Below are 23,745 nucleotides of genomic sequence, written 5' to 3' on the forward strand. Positions count from 1 at the left end.
GCAGAAGAGCACACCGGGTGCCGCTCCTGTCAGCTAAGAACAGGAAACTGAGGCTACAATTCACACAGACTCACCAAAACTGGACAATAGAAGATTGGAGAAACGTTGCTGCTCTGATGAGTCTCCATTTCTGCTGACACATTCAGATGCTCGGCTCAACAACATGAAAGCATGGATCATCCTGCCTTGTATCAGCGGTTCAGGCTGGTGGTGGTGGTGTAATGGTGTGGGGGAGATTTTCTTTGGGTCCATTAGTACCAATTGAGCATCAACGCCACAGCCTACCTGAGTATTGCTGCTGACCATGTCCATCCCTTTATGAGCACAGTGTCTCCATCTTCTGATGGCTACTTCCAGCAGGATAACGCAGCATGTCATAAAGCTCAATCATCTCAGACTGCTGAACATGACGATGAGTTCACTGTACTCAAATGGCCTCCACAGTCACCAGAGCTCAATCCAATAGAGCAGCTTTGGGATGTGGTGGAACGGGAGATTGGCATCATGGATGTGCAGCCGACAAATCTGCAGCAACTGTGTGATGCTATCATGACAATATGGAGCAAAATCTCTGAGGAATATTTCCAGTAGCTTGCTGAATCTCTGACACCAAGGATTAAGGCAGATCTGAAGGTGAAAGGGGTCCGTCGCTGTACTATTGAGGTGTACCTAATAAAGTGGCCGGTGAGTGTGTATAGATATATATAAATTACAATATATAATTTTGTTTTGCATTCGTACACACACATCCAATGTAATGTAAACACATATTTATATAACTATAATTTTGTCCTCACCTGTATAATGTGATATATAGGTGTGTATTTCTCTGCAAGTGTATTTGCAGCTGCTCCAGTGTGTTGTGTATGTGATTATTATCAAGCCCTCACGGAATCTTCACCCGCAGAACACAATCTCACACACACACACACACACACACACACACACACACACACACACACACACACACACACACACTTCACGCACTTCAACACTGTTCAGGGTTTTCTCCTGCTGTTGACATGGTGATGTGTGTGTGTGTGTGTGTGTGTGTGTGTGTGTGTGTGTGTGCTGTAGGTCAGCAGGGGGTGTAAGGGTCAGTTCACACACTAATAAAGCGGACCTCATGATGGAGTCTCCCTGAAGGCCTGCTATAGGTGTTATTTCAATAATGATCCTGTGTGTTCCAGATCTACAACACAGTTCCTCTTCAACAGTCTAATAAAGCGCATCCACCTCTAATAAAAGCCTCACGAGGAGCCACAAAGCACGCTTGTCCAGAATATGCAGCTTTATACAGGAGAAACATCCATAATTAAAACTTCATCAGCAGTTCTGTGTAGCGTCTGTGAGAGACTTCTGTTTTGAAGAGGCAGTTCACACAATTAATCATCCTTCTCTCATCATTTACTTGTTTCAAACCTTTAGGAGTTTCCTTCCTCTGTTGAACACATGAGGAATGCTGAAAACCTGTAACCATTGACTTCCATTGTATTTGTTTTTTCAATGTCAAGTCAATGGTTACCAGTTCTTCACAATATCTTCCTCAGTGTTCAACAGAATACACTCATAGAGGTTTATAACCACTTGAGGAAGAGTAAACCATGGGTAAATGTGGGGTGAACTGACCCTTTAAAGAGACCCACAAAATGAAGTAATGAGTTGATTTCCTCCCCTACAGCTCATCAAGGATGTGACTGTTTATTTTCAGGCGAACACTCCAGCAGTTTTTGAGCTGAATCTGTGGTGTTGTGCTTCATATATTGGCAGTGAATAGTGATTAAAAATAAACACACAGAAGAGAGCATACCTGTCAACACTGGGATGTGAAAATAAGGGATATGCCCACCATATTAAGGGTCATACAAATGCACACATCTAGCGTTATAATGATGCATTCGACTGCTTTCCCAACTGCTTATGCTCATTTTGGAGGAAATTAGTTGTGTTTGGAAAAACACATCAAGATCGACAACTTTAAATATTATTATTATTAATTATGTGTATATGACTGTTCAAACATACACCCAAAATCCTAGAGCTGAGGATCTTTGCCTGAACCCGACAGGTTCGGGTTTAATTTCTATCATTGTAGACGGGGTCAGGCTGGGCTTGGGTCATGTGATGCATTTCGATTAGTGCAAGAAAGTAATTGCACTAATTCCGACAAAACGATCAATTCGTGCAAAAGATGGAACATTATCCGCTTTAATCCAGAACCTAGTCAAACAGATCTGTGAATGTGGTCCAATTGTAGTCACTTTAAGGACTCTACAACCCCCATGCATGACTTATTGATATTTCCACATATATTGTATATATATGCAACATCACACTCGTAGCAGTGTGATATGGCTGTATATCGGCACTGGTGGGAGGCGTGCGATGGCACGAGGCCGCAGGCCGAGTACCTTAGTGCCCCCACCAGTGCCTATATACAGCATATTGCACTGCTACGAGTGTGATATTGCGTTTATACAACAGTTTGACGGCATAATTGTGTATATAAAAACAAAATTAAACATGGAGAGTCTCAAAACCCCTTTTGTATGAGGAACTACTTTCTTCCGGATTTAAATCATGAGCTGACAGGTAAACAGCTGAGCGTTCATCTATTAAACTGTAGATCTGTAGTGTCTGCTCTCTGCTGGCTGTATGTGGGCGGAGTAATACACAAAGGGTAAAGAGGCTGTAGGAGTTCTGATATTGCAGAATATCGCACGGCTATCAGCTAATCAGATTCGAGAACCAGACAGAACTGTTGTATAAATATATATATTTTATTTTCACAATATTTCCAAAAAGAATGTCTAATATTTATGAAATATTAAAGATGATGATGATGATGATGACAATAATACTAACAATGAATTACACGTCACTATCATGCTGGCTTGAATGTGTAGTGATGGAGAAGTGAAGCTTTCTGAACCAGTGAAGCGCTTGACTTAATTGTATCGGAAAGCAGTTCATTACTCGAAGCTTCCTAAATCAGAGCTCGATGAGGACCTCTGCTGGTGAAAGTGTGGGAAAGACCTTTTCACATATGATGTGGGAATGTCCGGAGGTGCAAAGACTTTGGGATTCGGTGCTGGACATTTTATTTAAAGTCACAAAAATGTGTTTCCCCGAAGATCCTGTATTGTTACTATTGAATGATAACTCTCAATTTCCCTTCAATGCAAACGTCTGTAAATTTTGGTTAGCTGCTTCAACTGCTACAAAGAAAATGTTGGTACACAGGTGGAAACCTCCTCATGATCTCTCAGTTAAGCACTGGTTACATTCATTATTGCAAATACTGTATCTGGAACTGTCATCAGCACGGATCAACCATGCCAAAGTGGACATTCTTACGGTATGGAAGATCTATATACGCAACGTCAAAGAAATCTTGGACACTTAACCCTCACCTGATGCTACGGATGTCAACGTAATGTAAATTATCGAACAGCTTGGTCTAAACTATAGTTATTCTGTGTTTCCTGATGTGCGTATAATGGGATGGGGGGATGGGGAATATATACGGGGTAATATCTGTAAAAGTATTTTCCTGTCTGATTGTAAAAAGTTTTATATTTTCATTTATGGAAATAAAAAACGTAATTACCAACAAAAAAAAAACGTGTGCAAAAATGAAAAAAAAATGCAGAGGCCCCCCTGCAGGGATCACTGACGGGGCCCCCTGATGATGGGGGGGTGAAGGGTCACAAATTGAGGAGCGGGGAAGGGAGGCGGTGGAGCGACAACGCGGGAAGCCTTCACAAACTGAGGAGCGATCACAAACCGAAAGCGGCGAGAGCGTCAAAGTAGCCAGAAATCATTCAGTTCAGTGAGAATCAGCGGTGAGAAATCCGGTGTGAGCGCCGAGGAGAGTTGAAATCAAGCCAACTTTATGGTATGAGCTATGAAACGGGTCGGCGGCAAGCAATCAGAATGAAGTAGTCCAAGTTCAGAGAACACAGACCTGTGAAGTTTAGTTCAGACCACAGTTGTTCCCAAGAGTTTGATTATTGCGGTTGCTGGATTTACAATTATTGAAAATCGCGACGATGTGGGGCCCCCTAATCACACAGGGCCCCCCCACGGTGCGTGCCCTGCGGACCCGTCCGCTACGCCACTGAACAACAGTAATATAAACAAACTACTCAATTACTGTAGTGTTTACACATGGTATGCTCCATTACACCACCAATGACTGTAGTAAAATCCAAGCTATTTACACGCATTTACACTTATCATATTCCAACTAGTCCCGTTCCAAACAGAGATCGAACCAGCGACTCCTGCATGGGAGGCGAATGCTCTAAGGAGGAGGCTGGATGAGGGATGCATTCAGGCTGCACTCGCCAGCTGGCCTCCGTTAAACACTATACTACGATACGCAGTGATTTTCTTTAAAGATAGTTGTAAAACAAATACGCCAATACACATTAGTATGGTTCAAAACATTTAACTATAATTTACTATTGTATTTTAGTTAAATACTGGTGTGCAGGACTGGTGCAGGGCTTTGAAACAGTATGGAAGCGATGTCTAATCTCTCGCTATACACTTTACTAACACATGAGGGTGTTTAAACCTTTTAATCAAAATTCAAGCGGTCACGTGGGGATAGGCGAAAATGAAGCTCCGGTGCACTGCTTCACTGCGAGATGTAATGTTTTTCTTATATGATTCGAAGCCTCTGCGCACAACGTCACGTCACTATGAATGTGCTTGAATGCGAGTTATCAGTGATAAACAGTCCTGCTGTTACTTCATGAAAAATACATTCATGATTTGCATCAAGCACAACTGAAGCACTGCAGTTAGAAATACTTATTTTGCACTATTGTTGTGCATGTCAATTTAATAAACAAATCTTATTTCTGCTACAAAACAAAACGTAAGATCAGAATAAATCATTCAATTCAGTGCTGAAACGTCATCAGTAAATAAATAGAAAACAAATGAAAGCAAGAGCGGACAAAAGAAAGGAAGAAAAGTCTGACTTCCATCACTCTTTAAACGTTTCGTTATGCGTTGATTTACATATTTCTGTGTTTGTGGAAAAGCAGGCGCAGCAGGTCCAACATATATGGAGACCCGGAAGGGACGTTGTGCTGGGAAAAAAATTGGTTGGAAAAAAAAAACGGGTGAGAGAGAAAAAAAAAAAGTGTAATAGAAAGACATATTTCTATAAGGTTTTGCGTTCCCTCGCAAAACTGTTCCTCCACAAACACTTCCTGTTCACTTCATCCATGTTAACCCTCCTGTTTCTGCCGACATTCTCCCGTATTTTACCATTATATCCAACTTTCTTCACATTAAAGCTGTGCGTCCATCGTCGCCTTTAATATGCAACCTCTGAAGTATACACGCTGACAGACACACTCCGTAGAATAAACTGATCCCAGATCAGCTTCTGTACACGCCATTTAAAGTGACACCTGTTATCAACAAGTGCAGAGCAGCAAATGAATCTCTCGTTTTGTTTTGTTTGATAACAGAGGTGTCACTGTAAGAATGCACAGATCTATAATGAAAGCTTTCCATTACTTTAGAAACTGTTTGTGCTCGTTTAAGAGAAATGAAGCTGTTTAAAATCAAACATGCAGGACAGAGATGTTTACATGTTATTCAGTGTGTTTGTCTGTGTTTAAACATACACCTGAATCCAAAAGTGTCCAGCACTTTTTCTCCTCTCTGTAAATGGCGTGTACAGAAGCTGATCTGGGATCAGTTTATTGTATGGAAAGCGCCTGTCAGTCAGCGCTTATACATGCAAGTGTAACCCCGCCGGTCCTTAGCCACCCAACCCGCTCCGAGCTGGTATCGAACCGGCGACCTTTCGCATGGGAGTCGGGTGCTCTAACAAGGAGGCTAAAGACCATGACCTCCAGTGTTTGTCGCTAGAGCACCTTTAGAGGTCAGAGGAGTGAGGTTTACCTGCACAGCACTCACTAGCTGACCTCCGTTACACAATCACTGGTTCAGAGGTAGCATGAAAGGCGACGATGGATGCACAGCTTTAATTAGGGGTGTAACGATTTATCGTTGTACGATTTATTGCGATGCAAAAATGTCTCGATATGCATTGTGGCGTTATGACGATTTGATAACGATATGACGTCTGTTTTCTCTTATTAGTTGAGCTGTTTGCACGCTAGCTACGTTCCACCTGCTGTCGCACGTGAGTTCAGATTGCAGCAGCAGTAATGTTAGCAGACCAAGATGAGTGGAGCTGAAATAGAGGATGACCCATCCTCTCAAAATCAGACGTCTGGCAACATTTTGGTTGTCCAGTCATTGCTTTAGACTCGTCCGCTTTTTGACACGCATCCTGGGTCACACATCCTAAGTTTTAAAGTCTTCACAGTGATTTACATACTTTGCACAGCGACATGGATACCTCCTAATGGTGTTGAAAGAGTCACATACTGTATTTATAAGGTACAATTCACCCTAAAATATCATTCTGTCTTCATATAATGATGTACTGGCGGCCGCAAAATCACACATGACGTGAGCTGACGTGAGCTGTTACTACAGAGGGTGGATGATAGACGCGCGCGTATGGCAAGCCGCTTTAGCATTTAAACCTTTGATCTGACTATCCATAAATATATTTAGAGATATCTCTAATTATATTTTGACTAGTCATAATTATACCTATTATTGACTAGTCATAATATATTATATAATTGAAAGCGTGCACATTATTTAAATAATCATATATCGCATTTTAGAGTTATGATTACGACGAGCATTAACCCTTTTAAGTACAGAGGTAAACAAAAATGCACGTCAACATGATACACTTGATAGCGCCGACATCAGCGACGCCGAAGAAATAGTAAACCTGCCTAAACTGCTGAAAAGAGCCACGACTGTCCTGTGTAATGAAAAGACGGCCACCCTGTCACTCATCATGCCCAACATGAAGACAGACATCCATAAAAACCTCTCAGACAGATACACATCAGTTCAGGATTATCTTATAGAACTGCTGATTACCTGGAAATGTGGATTGCACACACAAAAAACGCAAGTGACCAAGCAAAGCCTTAAGCTCTTACTGTTAAATTCAATTGAATAGAAAACTTTTTTTTTTTGCACCTTTACTTAAATTGTTTCTTAATTTTGTCTCTGTCATTTCAATAATATTTTTTAAGAAGTTTTTAAATTGTTTTATTTTCCAGAGACAGGCCTGTTAAATTTATTTTCTTAAAGAAGGTTCAGTTTAACAAGTTGAAACAAAAGAAATACATAAAAAATAGTTCACTTGGTAAAATTTGCATTTCAGTTTAATTTTCAATTTTTATTCCAAATATCGTGATACATATCGAAACGTGAAAATTATATCGTGATACACATCGTATCGTGAGCTGAGTGTATCGTTACACCCCTAGCTTTAATGTAAATAAAGTGGGATAGAATGGCAAAATACGGGAGAATTTCGGCAAAAACAGAAGGGATTAGATGAGTGAAGGGGACAGGAAGTGTTTGTGGAGAAACAGTTTTGTGAGGGAACGCAAAACATCTTTGCGAGAAAACACAAAAACCTAAATATATATACACCTCCTACCCATTTTATTATTTCACCCATTTTTTTTTCTCCAACCAATTATTTTTTTCTTCACCCAGCCATTTTTTTTCTCCTCCACTACGTCCCTTCCGGGTCTCCGTAAACATATGAGCAGGGAAGAGAAGGATTCTCACGGTGAACACCGGCGCAATACCGCTCTGTCATGAGCCGCAGTTTCAGTTTACTCTCAGTAAAGGCGAGCTTCTTTGGCGGTGATGTGTGCAGTGTCAGATTTCACATTTAGCGCACATTTGTGCTGAACACGCAGTGAATGCAGCGCATCGAGATTCAGGCCATTAAACAGCTGATCCACTCCGAGTCTTTCAGCGCTCTCTCCGAAAACTCTACTGATCTCGGCTGGCGGATCAACATTCAGCACATGATCGCTCTCATCAGAGACATTATTTGTAACTTTAGGTGGGTTTGCAAACCTGTGTACTTTTCATTGGTTCTTCCTCAAACTTCAGCCGTTTGCAGTTCTCGCGGTGACAGAAGTAGAGGTCTGCATTCCCACGGCTGTCCCGCGGGCACCGCAGGACCCGACCAGATTTCTGCAGTGCGGGAATAAATTTCCGAATAAATCGCGGGAGCGGTCGGTAACGGGTTTAATTTGGGACGGGAGCGGGCTGTCTAGCAATATCGCGGATATTGCTATGCGAATGAGAGAGAGAGAGAGAGAGAGAGAGAGAGAGAGAGAGAGAGCGAGCGAGCTTTGCCTGTGTGTGTACTTGGTGCTTGTGTGTGTTGGTGCGCGCACAAATGAGAGAGAGAGCTTTCCCAGATAGCAAAATACACTCGGGCCAGTTCCGGCTAGATTATCGCCTGCCGGAGACTTACCACTCGGCTCGGCTCCAGCTGCCGGACTCCGGATGCTTGTGGACTCACTGCCCGATTCCAGCCCGAATCAATCGGGCCAGATGTGGCGGCCGTAAGCGAGCCAAAGCTGCCGTATCCGCGCCGGAATCGGCCCGAGAGTAATGTGCGCTGCGGCCCGGAGCTGGCGCGACTCAGTATTTATGTACCTTTATATAAAACCTTTTGGTATGACATTGGTACTTGATACATGGTATTACAAGCCTTTGAGTTGATATAACAGCAAACGCCTGTGTATGCTTGGTGCTTGTGTGTGTGTTAGTGCGCATGCGCGCGTATGAGGGAGAGAGATTTGTCTGTGTGTGTGTGCTTGGTGCTGTGTGTGTTTATACAGACAGCTTGGCTGTCTGGACTGTATAGCTGGGGGATTTTCGGTTTTGTTCTCCCCCGCTCTTTAGCGGGATCGGGCACGACGGCCAGAAAACGGGGCGGGTCGGGCAGCGGGACAATAAATTCTTAATATAAGCAGGAGCGGTCGGGTTCGGGCTAAAACCTGGCGGGTGCGGGCAGAAGCGAGATTCAAAATTTAGTCCCGCGCAGATCTCTAGACAGAAGCTCCCTGTCATTTCATCTAGGTGCGCCTGGAAAGAGTGAGCGCATTGGGTGCGCCCCTCCATTGGAAACTTGCACGAACTTGCCTTAGCTATAGCCTCGGTCATATCCGGTGTGCATGGTTATTCGCCTCAGTGTATAAGCTCAGAACTTTCCACCAGCACACAGCTGGCATAACTTTACTAAGTTGCAGCAGTTTCATTCCATGTGTTGAGAAGCCTTTGCGATTAATTAACCGTGACAAATTAAAGCGCGGTTAATAATGAAACAGGTTAATCATTGCATCCCTACATGGCTGTAGATGTGGACTTGTTTGTGTTTAACAAACCTCGTCTACTAAACCGGTCACCATTCACTGCCATTATATGAAGCCCAGAGAACAACAGATTCAGCTCAAGATCTGCTTTAAAACAAACCGTCTCGTCCTCCGTGAGCTCCGGGTGAGCTCATTTCTCTGGTGAACTATCCTTTTAAAAGTATTTTGATGTGTGTCGTTATCTGTAGCCACTAAATCAAAAAGCTACGAATTGCCGTGAGATTGTGTTGCACTCTCAGCTCACATCGTTCAAAACAAAAGGTCCACATCGTCCCCCGATAATGTCCACAGACTGGACTGTTTTAGCAACTGGCTGAATGTAAAGGAGGACTGAGTAAAATTGTTTCTACTTTATAATTAATGTTCTCAACTCACAGCAATACAACGAGTACAATAGTTGTATTCAATACTTTATTATTATTTTCCATAACTGCACTACCTATATTTGGCATTTTTTTGCAGTCCACTTAGAATCCAACTTGGAAATCAATGTTTTCTTCATTGGCATTGATTGTTTTGAAATTTAAATGTCATTACCATGCCTGTGTTTTTATTTCTGTAATAAATATGGCTGTAAAGCAGGATCTTGATGGTTTATTGTGGGTTTGTTGTTTACATGAAGAAATCTGTGTTACAAGTTAAACTAAATTCTAATAGACAATTATATTTTGAATTTAAATTGTTTTTATCTTGCTTTTACATTAATTTTACATTTGAATAGCCAAAATTACAAGTCTTTAAAATGTGATTAATCAGGAGTAATTTATTTTTTTAAAGTGTGATTAGTTATCTTTGTCTAGCAATGCCCCTGCTGAAAGCTCATTTTTTGGAGATATCAACTAGACAAATCTAGAATATATTTTTTCTGATATTTACCTTAGATTTTCTGTCAAATTTGGGCTAAAACATGTTTTGTGAAGTACATAATTAATGTAATATAATACAATATACACGTGCTGTACATTTGCTGTAACTTCATTTAACTTCAGCTACAATCCGACATCAGTCCTCTTAAAAATGAGACTCTGCACCAAAGCATTGAAGATCGCTAATCATTAAAACTGAACATGTCACTGTCATGTCTGTAACTGGGGGCGACAGTTTAATGTGTTAAAGGCGCATGTTAACAGCCGAAAAACTATAAATGTGTACCTCATAGTACCCTAAAGACACTCAATCATCCCTTTACTGTGTGAATAAGCAGCAGTATGGTTCAAAAGTGCTAGTGCAGAAAAGGATGAGCGTGATGACAGGATTTGTATCAGAGAGTGTAGGATGAAGAGTTCCTGAGGATGAAGAGATCATGGGCTAATCTTCATTTCTGTGTGAACTGCCCCTCTAAAAGAGCTGTTTGTGGAGGAAGAGGAGATCACTGCGGCATCTCACACACACTCGCCAAGGGAAAAATCACACACACACACACACACACACACACACACTAATCAGAAAGCGCGCACACACACTCATAATAATCAGAACGCGCGCACACACAGGGGTCAAAGAGCAGAAGAGGACACAGACATGCTGGACTTTGTGTGTGTGTGTGTGTGTGTGTGTGTGTGTGTGTGTGTGTGTGTGTTATATTATTGTATTATTTATTCCTCATGTTCGTTCGACACCCACACACAGTTCAGAGAGTAAAACTCCTTCAAGAGTAGAAGTAAAATCTAATTTCACTCACACTCACACTCACTAGTTTCAACAAAACAAACTTTCTGTCCCTGCAAGCTTGATTTTTAACGTTTGATATTAAAACACCTGCTCTGAGAACAGAACATGTTTTAATAAATGCACAATATGCAATGATATATTACATTCAATTATCCAAAAAGCACTAGAACAGTTGCACTGAGATTAACCCTGATCTCTTAGTAATAAAGAAGAAACACATTTAAACCCGGAGAAATAAGCGAATATTATTAGCCTCCTGTGATATTTTAAGTATTTTTCCAAATATAAAATCCCGAGTGCTGTTCTTCAACATGTTTATTGCATATTTCGGTCCCACTTTATATTAAGTTGCCTTAACTAATATGTACTTACATAGGAATTAATAGTTTGTTAGGATGTACTTATTGTGTAAATACATGTCTTTATTGTGTACTTATGTTCAAATAAATACCTGTATGTAATTACATCTGTAATTAACTTCTGTATTTACATTTGTAAATACACTGTTGACCATCCCTTACACCTTAACCCACCCTTAAACCTACCCATACCAGCAAACCTGTCCATAACCCAACCCCTATCCCAACTCAAGAGCACCACAAGTGTCCTCAAATACATTATGAACACAGTAAGCACATTGTATTTATTTTCTGATGCAAGTACATAGTAGTTAAGGACACTTAATATAAAGTGGGACCCATATTTTTAATATAGTTTAAACAATTAATAATGTTACGGTATAGAACGTATTAAATATTTGTTCATTCATTTTATATATATGAGCAATTCCAGCGTTATGGATGTGACATTTGCAGTAAAAACTCAACACATAAATTGACAGAGAAAGTATATGTTAACATTATATTGAAAAATTTGATTATATTTTCTAGAGCAACTAGCCACAGAGTTATGGGAGCAGAAAAATATCAATCAGTAAACGTGTTTTGTACTTTAAATGAGGAAAATAAGCATGCGTTATGGATGTGACAAAAAAAGTCTGCCAGTTTACAGTATACAACACACTTTGTAGAAATTCTGTGAATTAAACTGCACAACCCCAAAAGAAATAATGCTAATCAAAAGGATTAGAGTCGGCTTTCTATAAAACAAAAATTATTGGTTTTATTTTATTTAATATTTTCACATTTCTGAGGAAAAAGTGTTGTTATGGATGTGACGCATGTAAAATTACCATTTGTGTTACTTTAGTAAATCAAATAGAATAGTTTGAAAACATGAACAGATGCTTTTTGAGTATTTTTAAAGTACTGCTTACACAAAAAACCCAGAAATGGTTTCTGTATTTTGGTAAAAACTAAATTTTTTTTCATGGCAAGGTTGACATTTGCACAGAATTGCTCATATATATATCATTTGGAGCTGATGTGGTGCAGGTCTCTCTCTCTCTCTCTAGAGCTGCGCTTGATTGCAGTGCAGCTGTGTTGCGAGTGGGAGCGTATATAAGCTGGAGGAGAGGAACAAAGGACGGATCTTTCTGCTCGGTGACGGTTGCAAATCTCCGTCGTCGTCGTCATTGTTGCCGCCGCTGTTGTTCCGAGCGTTTCCTATCTCCTGCCCCAGACTGTTGGTTGACTTACTGGTGTGATTGATTGATTTCTGTAGCTGACAGTTTAATTCTTTTGTAAAGTGCTCTCCGTTAGATCCGAGCCTTTTCACTTATTAAATATCTGTATTATTTTGGTTTTAAATAGAAGCGGTAGGTTGGGAATAGCCCAATGACTGTAAAAAATATGGACGACGCGACAGCCCTTTTTCCCATTGAACGCCTTGAGGGCAAAACGCCTGCTTGACGGGAACAAACTGTCGCAAAAGACTGCTGAAATTGGAGCCTTGACATGCGCAGAAGGATTGTCTGATGGAGCCAGAGGAGGAGCCGCGATAATGAGCGGAGTCGAGCTTCCAATCAAACGCTTTATGTAAAATCAACCACGCCCCCCGAACTTCTCAGCATGCGTTTGCTGTCATATCAACACAAATGGATGTAATAACGTTAACAAATATGAGGGTTTTATATATTCAATCGCGCCAGCTCCAGGCCGCAGCGCATAACCTACTCGCGGCGTCGCGGGCTGATTCCGGCTCGCATGCGGCAGCGCCGGCTCGCTCGGCCACCGCATCTGGCTCGATTGACTCGGGCAGGAATCGGGCAGTGAGTCCAGGCATCCGGAGTAGGTCCAGCAGAGGTAGTCAGTCTGAGCTCTGAGGGGTAAGTCTCCGGCAGGCGAGAATCTAGCCGGAACTGTGTTTTGCTATCTGGGTGGTTAGGCGTGTATCAGCAAACTAATAAAGCCCGAAAAAAGCCCTAACCTTAGCGAATAAACAGTGTTCCACCAGGATCATGTATGTCAGAAACTATAGTTTACGGCTGAACTCATTTTGTCATGGTAAAATAACACAGAAATCGAATAATAACACTTCAGTCTTCTGCCGAAGCTCAGACGCGCTGCTTTGAGAAACTGTTAATCACAGCTGTCAATCACGATGACACGCCCAGCATTAAATTACTGCTAAAAACAAACTGTTTACAAAAATGAAGATCTGCACCTATTTCAGCACAATAACCAGTGCCTTAATCCACCAGAACCATCTTTCGGGACATTTTATTGCAAGTGTAATTAATTTTTTTTATTTGGGCTCAAGTCTCCTTCATTAACACGGAGGAGGAGGGCTTTATGACTTGTACTGCAGCCAGCCCCCAGGGGGCGATCTACCGGCCGAGACCTTCACTCAAACGCAGGCTTGCGGCACACTTGGAATAGCCATTTACTTTAAATGTTTTCTCCTGGTTTGTGGCAGCGAGGGAGAAAGCGAAGCTTGCTGTAATTTTATTTGGGCTACTTTTTATTTGAGCAGGTGAGTTATTAATATTTCCCCGCAGGTCAGATATCTTTTTGTTTATTATTTTGGCCTGGAATCCCTTTCCAGGAGATGCTTCTAATGTCTTTGTTGTCTAAGAAGATAATAAAGCTTGTTACTTCTTGATAAACGTTGTGATCATTGTGAGCTGGGAAAAACCCTAAATTGAGTATTTAAGTTTAATTCATTTATTTATTGACACTCTTGATATTGTTCACATCAACCCTAGACTGGCCGGGACGTAACTATAATCACAAACATATTAAACCAAACTATCAGATGATGGCATTTTAACAAATGCTAACGAGATGAATAATATTAATATGAATAAATAAACTGAAAAACAAATGAATAAATTAAATAGAAAAACCACTAAATTATTATTTTCAGCACATTCCCATACACTTAATAACAAATCTCTAATCACTGATGTCTTTCCTCTTCGTCATGATGACAGTAAATAATATTAGGCTAGATATTCTTCAAGACACTTCTATACAGCTTAAAGTGACATGTAAAGGCTTCACTAGGGTAATTAGGGTAAAGTTAGGGTAATTAGGCAAGTCATTGTAGAACAGTGGTTTATTCTGGAGACAATCCAACACTAATATTGCTGAAGGAGCTAATAATATTGAGCTTAACATGACTTTAACACTATTAAGAACTGCTTTTATTCTAGCCCAAATTAAACAAATCAGACTTTCTCCAGAAGAACACATGTTAGAGGAAATACTGTGAACAACTCCTGAATCTGTTCAACATCATCTGAGAAATATTTATAAACAATAGTCCTGACGTCAGCTGTGTGTGGCCTCTGTGTTGTGTGTTTGTGTGTGGGGATGTATATAGTGCAGATACACCAGACACCATCCTGCAGTGATGATGATGATGGAGTAAACTCGACTCAACTCAAATGCGTATGCAGCACTTACTGTTGTTGGACTTGAGGTCTCGGTGTATGACCGGTACGATGGCCTCGCTGTGCAGGTACAGCATCCCTCTGGCGATCTGCACGGCCCAGTTGACCAACACATGTGGAGGGATCCTCCTGCCGGCCAGCGCTCGGCTCAGGGCCCCGCCGGACGCGTACTCCATGATCAGACACAGGTTGGGCTCCTGCAGACAGACGCCCTTCAGGCTGATGATGTTGGGGTGCTGCAGCATGGCGAACAGGCGGGCTTCGTTCTGGACGTTCTGCGCAGTCACGCTGATGTCCTCGTCTGGATCCTGACGGGCTGCTTTCACCGCCACTAGCTCGCCTCGCCAGGTCCCACGGTAAACCTTCCCGAAACCCCCGACCCCGATCACCTCCTGCAGGCTGAGCTCGCAGAACTCCACCGGCTGCGGCTCCAGAGCGCTGACCACCGGCGGGGCCACCACACCGGACTTGCCATAACCACTGCGGAACGAGAGAGCGGAGATTAAATATATATATTATATATATATATATATATATATATATATATATATATATATATATATATATATTATATATATATATATATATATATATATATATATATATATATATATATATATATATACATTAACTGACGTTACAAATAACAGTAATAACAGTAGATGGCGCTTTTACAACTAACAAACTAAAATAAAACGTAGGCATGCAAAATAGACGAAAAACTAAAGCTAAACAAAGCTAGCTAACACTAACTGTAATTCACTGGCTCTGGCTCCAGACCAGCTTGAAATTAGTAAACTAACCATAAAACTATTGGTCAAAAAACTAATTTGAAATAGTTTTAAAATAAAAAAAAAGAAAACAATTTTAAAAATAGCATCGAAATAAAAACTAGACGGCTGTATATATAGGAGCACCAGTAGATGGCGCTTTTACAGACAAATGCTCATGATTATAGTTAATAACTGGAATAAAATGTAAGAATTCTGAATAAACTAAAAACTAAAACAAAACAGTCACTGAAAAACTAACTAACGTAAACTAATAATTAGTAAAGATTATGAATTATTAAGCATAATCATTCATCTGACCTGCGGCTAACCTGAAATGAACTGTAGTTTAGTAAACTAAAACAGCAAACTATAACAACCTTATTCTGGTGCAAATTTATTTTAGTAAATAAAAACTAAGGCTGTGTCCGAAACCTCCTACCACTCAGTTGGTACTGCATTTGAATTTAAACCTACTACTCGGCCTATGGAAAAGTATGTTCTATACAGTATGAATGTATGTGCCATTTTGTCATGGTCATGTGACCTATCTGCGCCAGTTGCGTCGCTTCACTCACATTTATAAATTCTCTCGTAGGGCATCATGTGATAGCGCAACGTGCATCGTATGTGCACTTCAGAATTCAGGAAGTAGTAGGTCATCCGGGTACTTCTCGCATACTGATTTTTGAATTCAATAAATTCGGACATACTACTCGACTCGCATACTTATTTTAGTGTACTGTATAGTATGAAAGTATGCGGTTTCGGACACAGCCTAAAACTATAGGTAAGAAATTTTTGTTAACTGAAATACAAAAAAAAATAAATCACAATCACAATAAATGAAAAATGAACAAACCAAACAACAGTCACAGAACAACTGAACTAAAAACAACAAAATAAAACTAAATCAAAATGAACAGCAAATTTAAAAATAGCATCAAAATGAAAACTAATTTAAAACAAAACTTTAATAACATTAGTCTGTAGCGAAGATATTTAGTAAATCAAAACTAAAACTATTGATCAAAAAATGGTTTTCGTTTGCAAATAAGATAAATTCCCGATAAATGAAAAACTAAACGAAACTAATAAGTCAACTAAAATAAAAACTAAAAAAACTGTTCAAATTGAAACAAATTAAATTTAAAAAAAATACAATAAAAACGAATGAAGAACACGAAACCATAATAATCTCAGTGTGGAGCAAAGTTATTTAGTAAAAAACATTTTCACTAACTAAAATAAAATGAAAAATTCACGATAAATGAAAAACTAAACAAAACTAACAACATTCCCAAAAAACTAAACAAAACTAAAAACAAACAAAACAATTATTGAAACAAACTAAACCAAAATAAAGAGCAAATTTAAAAATAGTATCAAAATAAATAGCAATTTAAAACATAAAAATATACTAACCTTAGTCTGGAGTGAACTATTTAGTGAATGAAAACTAATACTAATGGTCAAACAAACATTTTCTTTAACAAATGAAAAACAAAAGTTTCACACTAAATGAAAAACTGAACAAAACAGTCACTGAAAAACCAAACTAAAAACTAACAAAGCAGTTAACGAATCAAACTAAAACTAAACGAAATGAACAGTAAATTTCAAAATAAAAACTTTTAAACTATTTAAAACATAAAACTATAATTACCTTCGTCTGTAGTGATAGCATTTTGTAAACTAAAACTATTGTCAAAAACATTTTCGTTAACTGAAATTAAATTTTTAAAATTCACATTAAATGAAAAACTAAACAAAACTAACAAAACCCATTTAAAATAGCACCAAATAAAAAAACTAATTTGAAACTATTAATAACCTTAGTCTGGAGCGAAGATATTTAGTAAACAAAAACAAAAAACATTTTCGTAAAAAAAAAAAAAAAATTTCAAACTAAAGTCAAACTAAAACTAAATGAACAAAATATTTTAAAACTAAAAGAACAAAATGAACAGCCAATTTAAAAACAATATCAAAATAAACACTCATTTAAAATGTAAAACTATAATAACCTTCGTCTGGAGCGAAGGTTTAACTAGTAAACTAAAACTATAGGTCAAAATACATTTTCGTTAACTGAAATAAAATTAAGAAATTCACGATTAATAAAAATCTAAACAAAACTAATAAAACCAATAACAAAATGAACTAAAACTAAAGCGAAATGAACAGCAAATTTAAAAAAATAGCATCGAATATAAGCATGGGACGATAAGTGGTTCCAAGGTTTACCGTGGTTTGGAAGTCAATGTTTTAAAACTGTTCAAATGAATTAGATACGGTGATATCTGTATAAGGTTATCATACCGTCAGAATCCTTTACCGGCCCATGCCTACTCTAAATAAAAATATATGTAAAATGCTAAACGTAAACGATGATCACCTTGGTTTGAAGGACACATAGTTGGAGGGAAAGATTCCCACTTTGTTGTTGACCTTCCCGGCCCACCATCCCTCATCCCCGGAGATCTCCGAGTCTAGCGACAAAACCTCCACCAGGTCTCCTTTCCTCAGGGTGAGTTCGTCCTTCCCCGCGGCCTCATAATCGAACAGAGCGGTCCACACGGGATTGCTGAAACTCCCCTTCTGAGTCTGCTGGTCCAGGTTCTTCCACAGCGTCCCGCGGGAGAAGATATTCTTCAGCGGCTCCATTGGACTTACAATCCAAGACCGAAGTGGGATAAACGTGGATACGTAAATGGGGACGTCACGACCCCTCTCGCCCTCAAATCTCCGTTCGTCCCAATCATCGGTGAATGCGTCTCCATCAGACGTCAATCCCTACAGGCGCAAACGAGTGGGAATGACACTCCGAGGTACAACTCAGTGATTGGCGATCAATTAAAGAACGTTTTTTCCTCCATAGTACATCAATTACGAATATTGTACAAGTTCAGAACTAGCGTATAGACAGATCTCAAAAAGGAGATCCCAATTTCCCAAAAATACACACAAAAGATTGGAATGATTCAAATGGAGGCTCCGACGTACAATTTATTGACCACAACTCAATCAAGGGGTGTTCTTTACTGCGTACTCCATTTATAAACGTCGTCAACTTTGGAATCAACGTATAGTTGGATCTTAAATTCCTTAAACACACACACACAAAGATTGGAAAAAGTGTTATAGGATACTTTAAGCTACAATTTCATTAGGGGTGGTCAAATAAGGTTAGTTTCGTCTTGCGTATTCCATTTATAAATGTCGTAACGTTCAAAACGAGCACAGATACGCACAATAAGATTGGAATTGATTGAATGGATGCTCAGAAGTGGAATTTAGTAGCGTAAAGTCAATCGAGCAGCGTTTTTTCCTGTGTACTCCATTTATAAATGCCGTAAAGTTCTGAATAAACGATGATTCGCAAATTCCCAAAAGGAGCACAGATACACACAATGAGAATGGAATTGATTGAATGGACGCTCAGTACAATTTACTGACGTAAAGTCAATCGAGGAACGTTTTTTTCTGCGTATTCCATTTATAAAAGTCGTAAAGTGTCGAAGCGATGGATCTCAAATTCCCAAACACTTGTCAATCGTAAGAAGGCACGAAAGATTGTGATGCAGTCCCAATGAACCCTTCGAGGTCCAATTCAGTGACGTAGTCGATTAAGACACGCTTCTTCATTCATGCTCCATTTTTAAACATGATACAGTTCAGAATAAATCTCAAATTCCCAAAAATACACACAAAGACACTGGAATGGATGCTCCGAGGTCTAATTTAGTTATGGATGGTCAACAGAGCAGGGTTTACTCCGGCATACTCCATTTATAAACGTTGTAAAGCTCAAAATGAGTGTGAAATGGATCTGCTGACTTCCCAGATCTCAAACTCCCAAAAACAACATAATCACACACACTGAATGATCGGGGTGGCCTGAAGAGATGCTCTGAGGTCCAAGTCAATTAGAGAAAGCCAACTGAGGGGTGTTTAAAAAAGGTGTACAGTTCCAAATGGGCAAACAGATCTCAAACTCCCAAAATAAACAGAACAATATCAGGATGGAGTGAGGGGACGCTCCAATCTCTGGTTTAATGATCAACACTCCACCACGGCACGTTTCTTACCGTATAATCCATTTGGAAATGTCGCAAAGTTCAAAACAAGTGTAAAGATTACTCTCACATTCCCATCAAGAGCAGAAAATACACAGGAAAACACCAGGGGGGAGTGAATACAAGCTCCAGTCTCTGGTTTAATGATGGACAGGATTTCTTCCTGCGGACTCTGTTTATAAGAGTTAAAAGTTCAAAACACGGCTAGATGGATCTGAAATCCTCCCTGAACAGCCCTAATACACAGTTGAAGACGGTGAAGGAACTCTCCGAGCTCTGCTTCAGCGTCGAAAAGTCACCCGAGGAGCGTTTCTTCCTGCATTCCCCATTTGTAAAGTAAAAGTTTGGTGATTATGGTAAACACGCAGATCTGCTGGGTTACCGCACTGCCGGGCGCTGGAGGAGACGGTGAAGCGGGAGGTGAACGGAGTTAGGTCAGCTCAGCGGTCCAGTATTTTTAGCAGTGCGGTTTCTGGCCGAGCAGGAAGCGCTCAGAAGAAGAATAGCAGGAAAAGCGAACTCAACGCGCGGACAGACGCGCTCCAACGCGGCGGGAAGACACGCTCTATCACGGCGCGTCGTCGCGTTTCTCCGTCGATACCGACCACCGCAGATCCTCTTACAGGAGTTTGAGAAGTTCTGCCGGAGTTTGGCGTCTGTTGAGCGGGTGTGCGCGGCAGGAAGAGTCGCGGGCCTTTTCAAGACGCTGGAGTTTGATCGCGTCGCGTCGTTCTGGTGCCTCCGCGTTGGTGACGTTGATCCGTGCGCGCAGAAACGCTGTAAATGTCGGTGTGTCGAGAGCCCGTTTACCGTGAACTCTTCCCGTCTGTCCGGTAGAGGGTGGGACAGGAAAAGAATCAGATGATCGACTCTCCTCCTCCCTCTCCTGGCCACTGGCTGACTCCGACCGTGTGTGTGTGTGTGTGTGTGTGTGTGTGTGAATGTCAGACTCAGCGCTTTATGTTTACGGATAGGCTGATGCATTTCTTCAGTATTTCTGTAATCAACCATGCTATATTTTGTAAATAAAGTTCAATAGTTCTTTCAGTGTTTAGCTAACTTTCTATAATCGTATATAGGGGCAGATATAGTGTTCTGGGGGGCCCAAAGTTCTGAAATGCACCTTTTTAATGTATTTTTATTTGATTTATTTTGAGTTTGTTTTTCTTATATCACTCATCACTCCTTTTCTACATTTGTCTTAATGCAAAAATAATAATAACAACATGTAAAGGGCAACGTGGTGGTGCAGTGGGTAGCATGATCACCTCACAGCAAGAAGGTTGCTGGTTTGAGTCTCGGCTGGGTCATTTGGTGTTTCTGTGTGGAGTTTGCATGCTCTCCTCGTGTTGGCGTGGGTTTCCTCCGGGTGCTCCGGTTTCCCCCACAGTCCAAACACATGCGCTATAGGGGAATTGGGTACGCTATGTCCGTAGTGTATGAGTGTGTATGGATGTTTCCCAGTGATAGGTTGCAGCTGGAAGGGCATCCACTGTGTAAAACATATTGTGGAATAGTTGGCAGTTCATTCCACTGTGGTGACCCCTGATTAATAAAGGGACTAAGCTGAAAATAATATGAATGAAAACATGTTCAGCATCTTGTCAAACTTTTTTTATACATTTGCGCAGATGTAATGAACATTAAACATTTATTTTTTACACCCTCATCATAGAGAATATGACAGAAAACGATCTTATAGATCTATTATTGGTATAATTTATACTTATAGGTATTTATTTGCTAAATATTCTCTTTATTCTCTATTTCCACCTGGGGATAATCTTCCTGAGGCCCTCAGACCATGCAGCACCACTGAAGCGATCCAAAACCAGCGACAAGATGATCCCACGGTTTCCATAATCCTGGACCAGGCCGTATCCTGAGCAGCTGCTGTGGTGATCATGGAGGAGTGGAGAGCGTGAGACTGATCCCTGTGAGACTCAAGGTACAGAGTCTTCGCTGACGTCCAGTGTTCTCCAGCTTCCGGCGCCTAGACTGCAGCGCTCCACAAGACGTTTGGCCAGAGGAGGAATGGTCGTGCCCAACTGAGCCTGGTTTCTCCAAAGGTTTTTTATCCTTCACCTTTGCCCATTGGTGAAGTTTTTTTTTCCTCGCTGCTGTTGCCTTGGTTTGGGTCTTGTGGAGCTGTGCATGGATGGATCTGCTCTTCAGTGTTTGGACTCTCAGCAGTGAAGATTAAAGCGCACTGAACTGAACCACACTGTTTACATGCACTATAATACTCTATGTGAAGCTGCTTTGACACAATCTACATTGTAAAAGCACTATACACATAAAGATGAAATGAATTGATTATTTGGGGGCCCTCAGATTTCCTGGGTCCCTAAGCGGCCGCTTCTCTTGCCTAATGGTTAAATCCGCCGGTGTTCAGCATGCACTGAACAAAATAATCATTGCATTTACTCTAATCTTTCAGGGTAAGTTGTGCAAAACAGTTTAGTAAATCCAGTGCATCAGTGTTGTCAGCATGAGTGCCCCCTCAGGTGTTTTTCCATGCGGTAAAGCTGGCTTTGATTCACACATTTGGACTTTCTCCTGGCTCTGTCTTTTCCTTGTAGCAGCAATAATGACTGGAAACTCTGTTCAAAATGAAAATGAACTGTTTACTGAAGTTGGTAGCTGAATACTGAAACAGGCGCGCTGTCAGTAGCGCTTAATCACAGGAGAACTGTTCTCAAAGTAAAACAGCATATGTAAATGCAGAGGTGCATAAATCCACATGATGACGGCGATGAAACAATTAATGGAGCATTAATTAATCTGTCTTGCTGTTTTACATATAAATCAAGTCACAACGCTCTTTAATATGGTCTCAGATAAGTATTGTTTACAAACCCTAAATAGTGCAGTCATATTGTCCAGCCAATGACCATCAAGGTCCACCACTGTTCTCAGTCAATTAAACAGTGCTGATGCTGTGCTGAGAGAGCGAGCCACAAGCTCTGATCAAAAATGAAGCAATACAACGCCAACTCTACCTTAACTCTCCCAGCATTCTCCACCATGTTAGTATTCAGCAGAAGAGGAAACACTTGTGTGTGTGTGTGTGTGTGTGTGTTTTGCTTTGTTGTTGTTTCTGAGATAATAGTTGTGTTGTCCTGAGAGAACTGATGAATAACCTTAATAATATTTAAGGAGCTGTGTGTGTTAAGAAAACACACAGTGAAATACACACACACAGAAACAAAGATACACTCAAACACACACACACACACACACACACACACACACAGCAAAACAAATACACACGCACACTCTCACACAAGAAAACAGACTCATACACACTCTCTCATTCATTCACACACTTGCACACACACACACTCTCACAGACATAAACACACACACACACACACACACAACGTTCATTAATTCACTCACACACACTTGCAGTCTCTCTCACAGACATAAATACACTCATATTCACACAGAAACAAGTACACACTCATACTCTCTCTCTCTCTCTCTCTCTCTCTCTCTCTCTCTCTCTCTCACACACACACAGAGGCCTGAGTCATCATTTCTACAGGAAGGATGCAGTTGTTTATACAGTGTGTTGGTCAACTGAGCTTCTGACCGCTGCTGGAGAACGCACACAGACACACACAGACAGACACACACACACAGACACAGAGACACACACACACACACACACACACACAGACAAACACACACACACACACACACACACACACACACACAAATTCCCTATCAAGAAATGATAGAATAAAAGGTCAGGCCTCAGATCAGCTCAGAGCACATGAATGGGTCAAAGTTTGAGTGTAAAATATAAATATAATATATAAAGATCTGAAGCATCTCAGCAGTGGAGTTAAATTAACACTTCAGCCTCACACCTTCAGCTTTACACAGATCATTGCTCCTATTTAGACGTCTTAGCACTTCATTTGATTAAATTGTAGTGTACATTTCATTCACATGTTTGCTAGCATGTTTCAGTATCAATTAGCATGTTTTGTATTATGAATTAGCTAGTTTTTATTATGAATTAGCATGTTGACTTGTATGTTTCTAGTATGAATTAGCTAGTTTTATTATGAATTGACATGTTTGTTAGCATGTTTCTTCTATGAATT

At 40.4% G+C, this 23,745-nt stretch overlaps 2 protein-coding genes across 3 annotated transcripts in view; both read right to left on the reverse strand.

Moving 5' to 3' along the window:
• LOC101886393 (mitogen-activated protein kinase kinase kinase 11) overlaps window positions 1-20,474 on the reverse strand; it is a 59,451-nt gene extending 38,977 nt beyond the window's left edge. For both annotated transcript variants that reach the window (XM_073907802.1, XM_073907801.1), the window contains exons 1-2: window positions 17,947-20,474; window positions 14,792-15,258 (exon numbers count right to left, since the gene is read on the reverse strand). In XM_073907802.1, the coding sequence (XP_073763903.1) occupies window positions 14,792-15,258; window positions 17,947-18,215 (736 nt within the window). In that variant the 5' untranslated portion in view covers window positions 18,216-20,474. The remainder of the gene's footprint in view (window positions 1-14,791; window positions 15,259-17,946) is intronic.
• alpk1 (alpha-kinase 1) overlaps window positions 1-23,745 on the reverse strand; it is an 859,942-nt gene that overhangs the window by 378,762 nt on the left and 457,435 nt on the right. The gene's annotated exons all lie outside the window — the stretch shown is intronic.

This window comes from Danio rerio, chromosome 7 (genome assembly GCF_049306965.1).
Source record: "Danio rerio strain Tuebingen ecotype United States chromosome 7, GRCz12tu, whole genome shotgun sequence".
NCBI classification, from domain to species: Eukaryota; Metazoa; Chordata; class Actinopteri; order Cypriniformes; family Danionidae; genus Danio; species Danio rerio.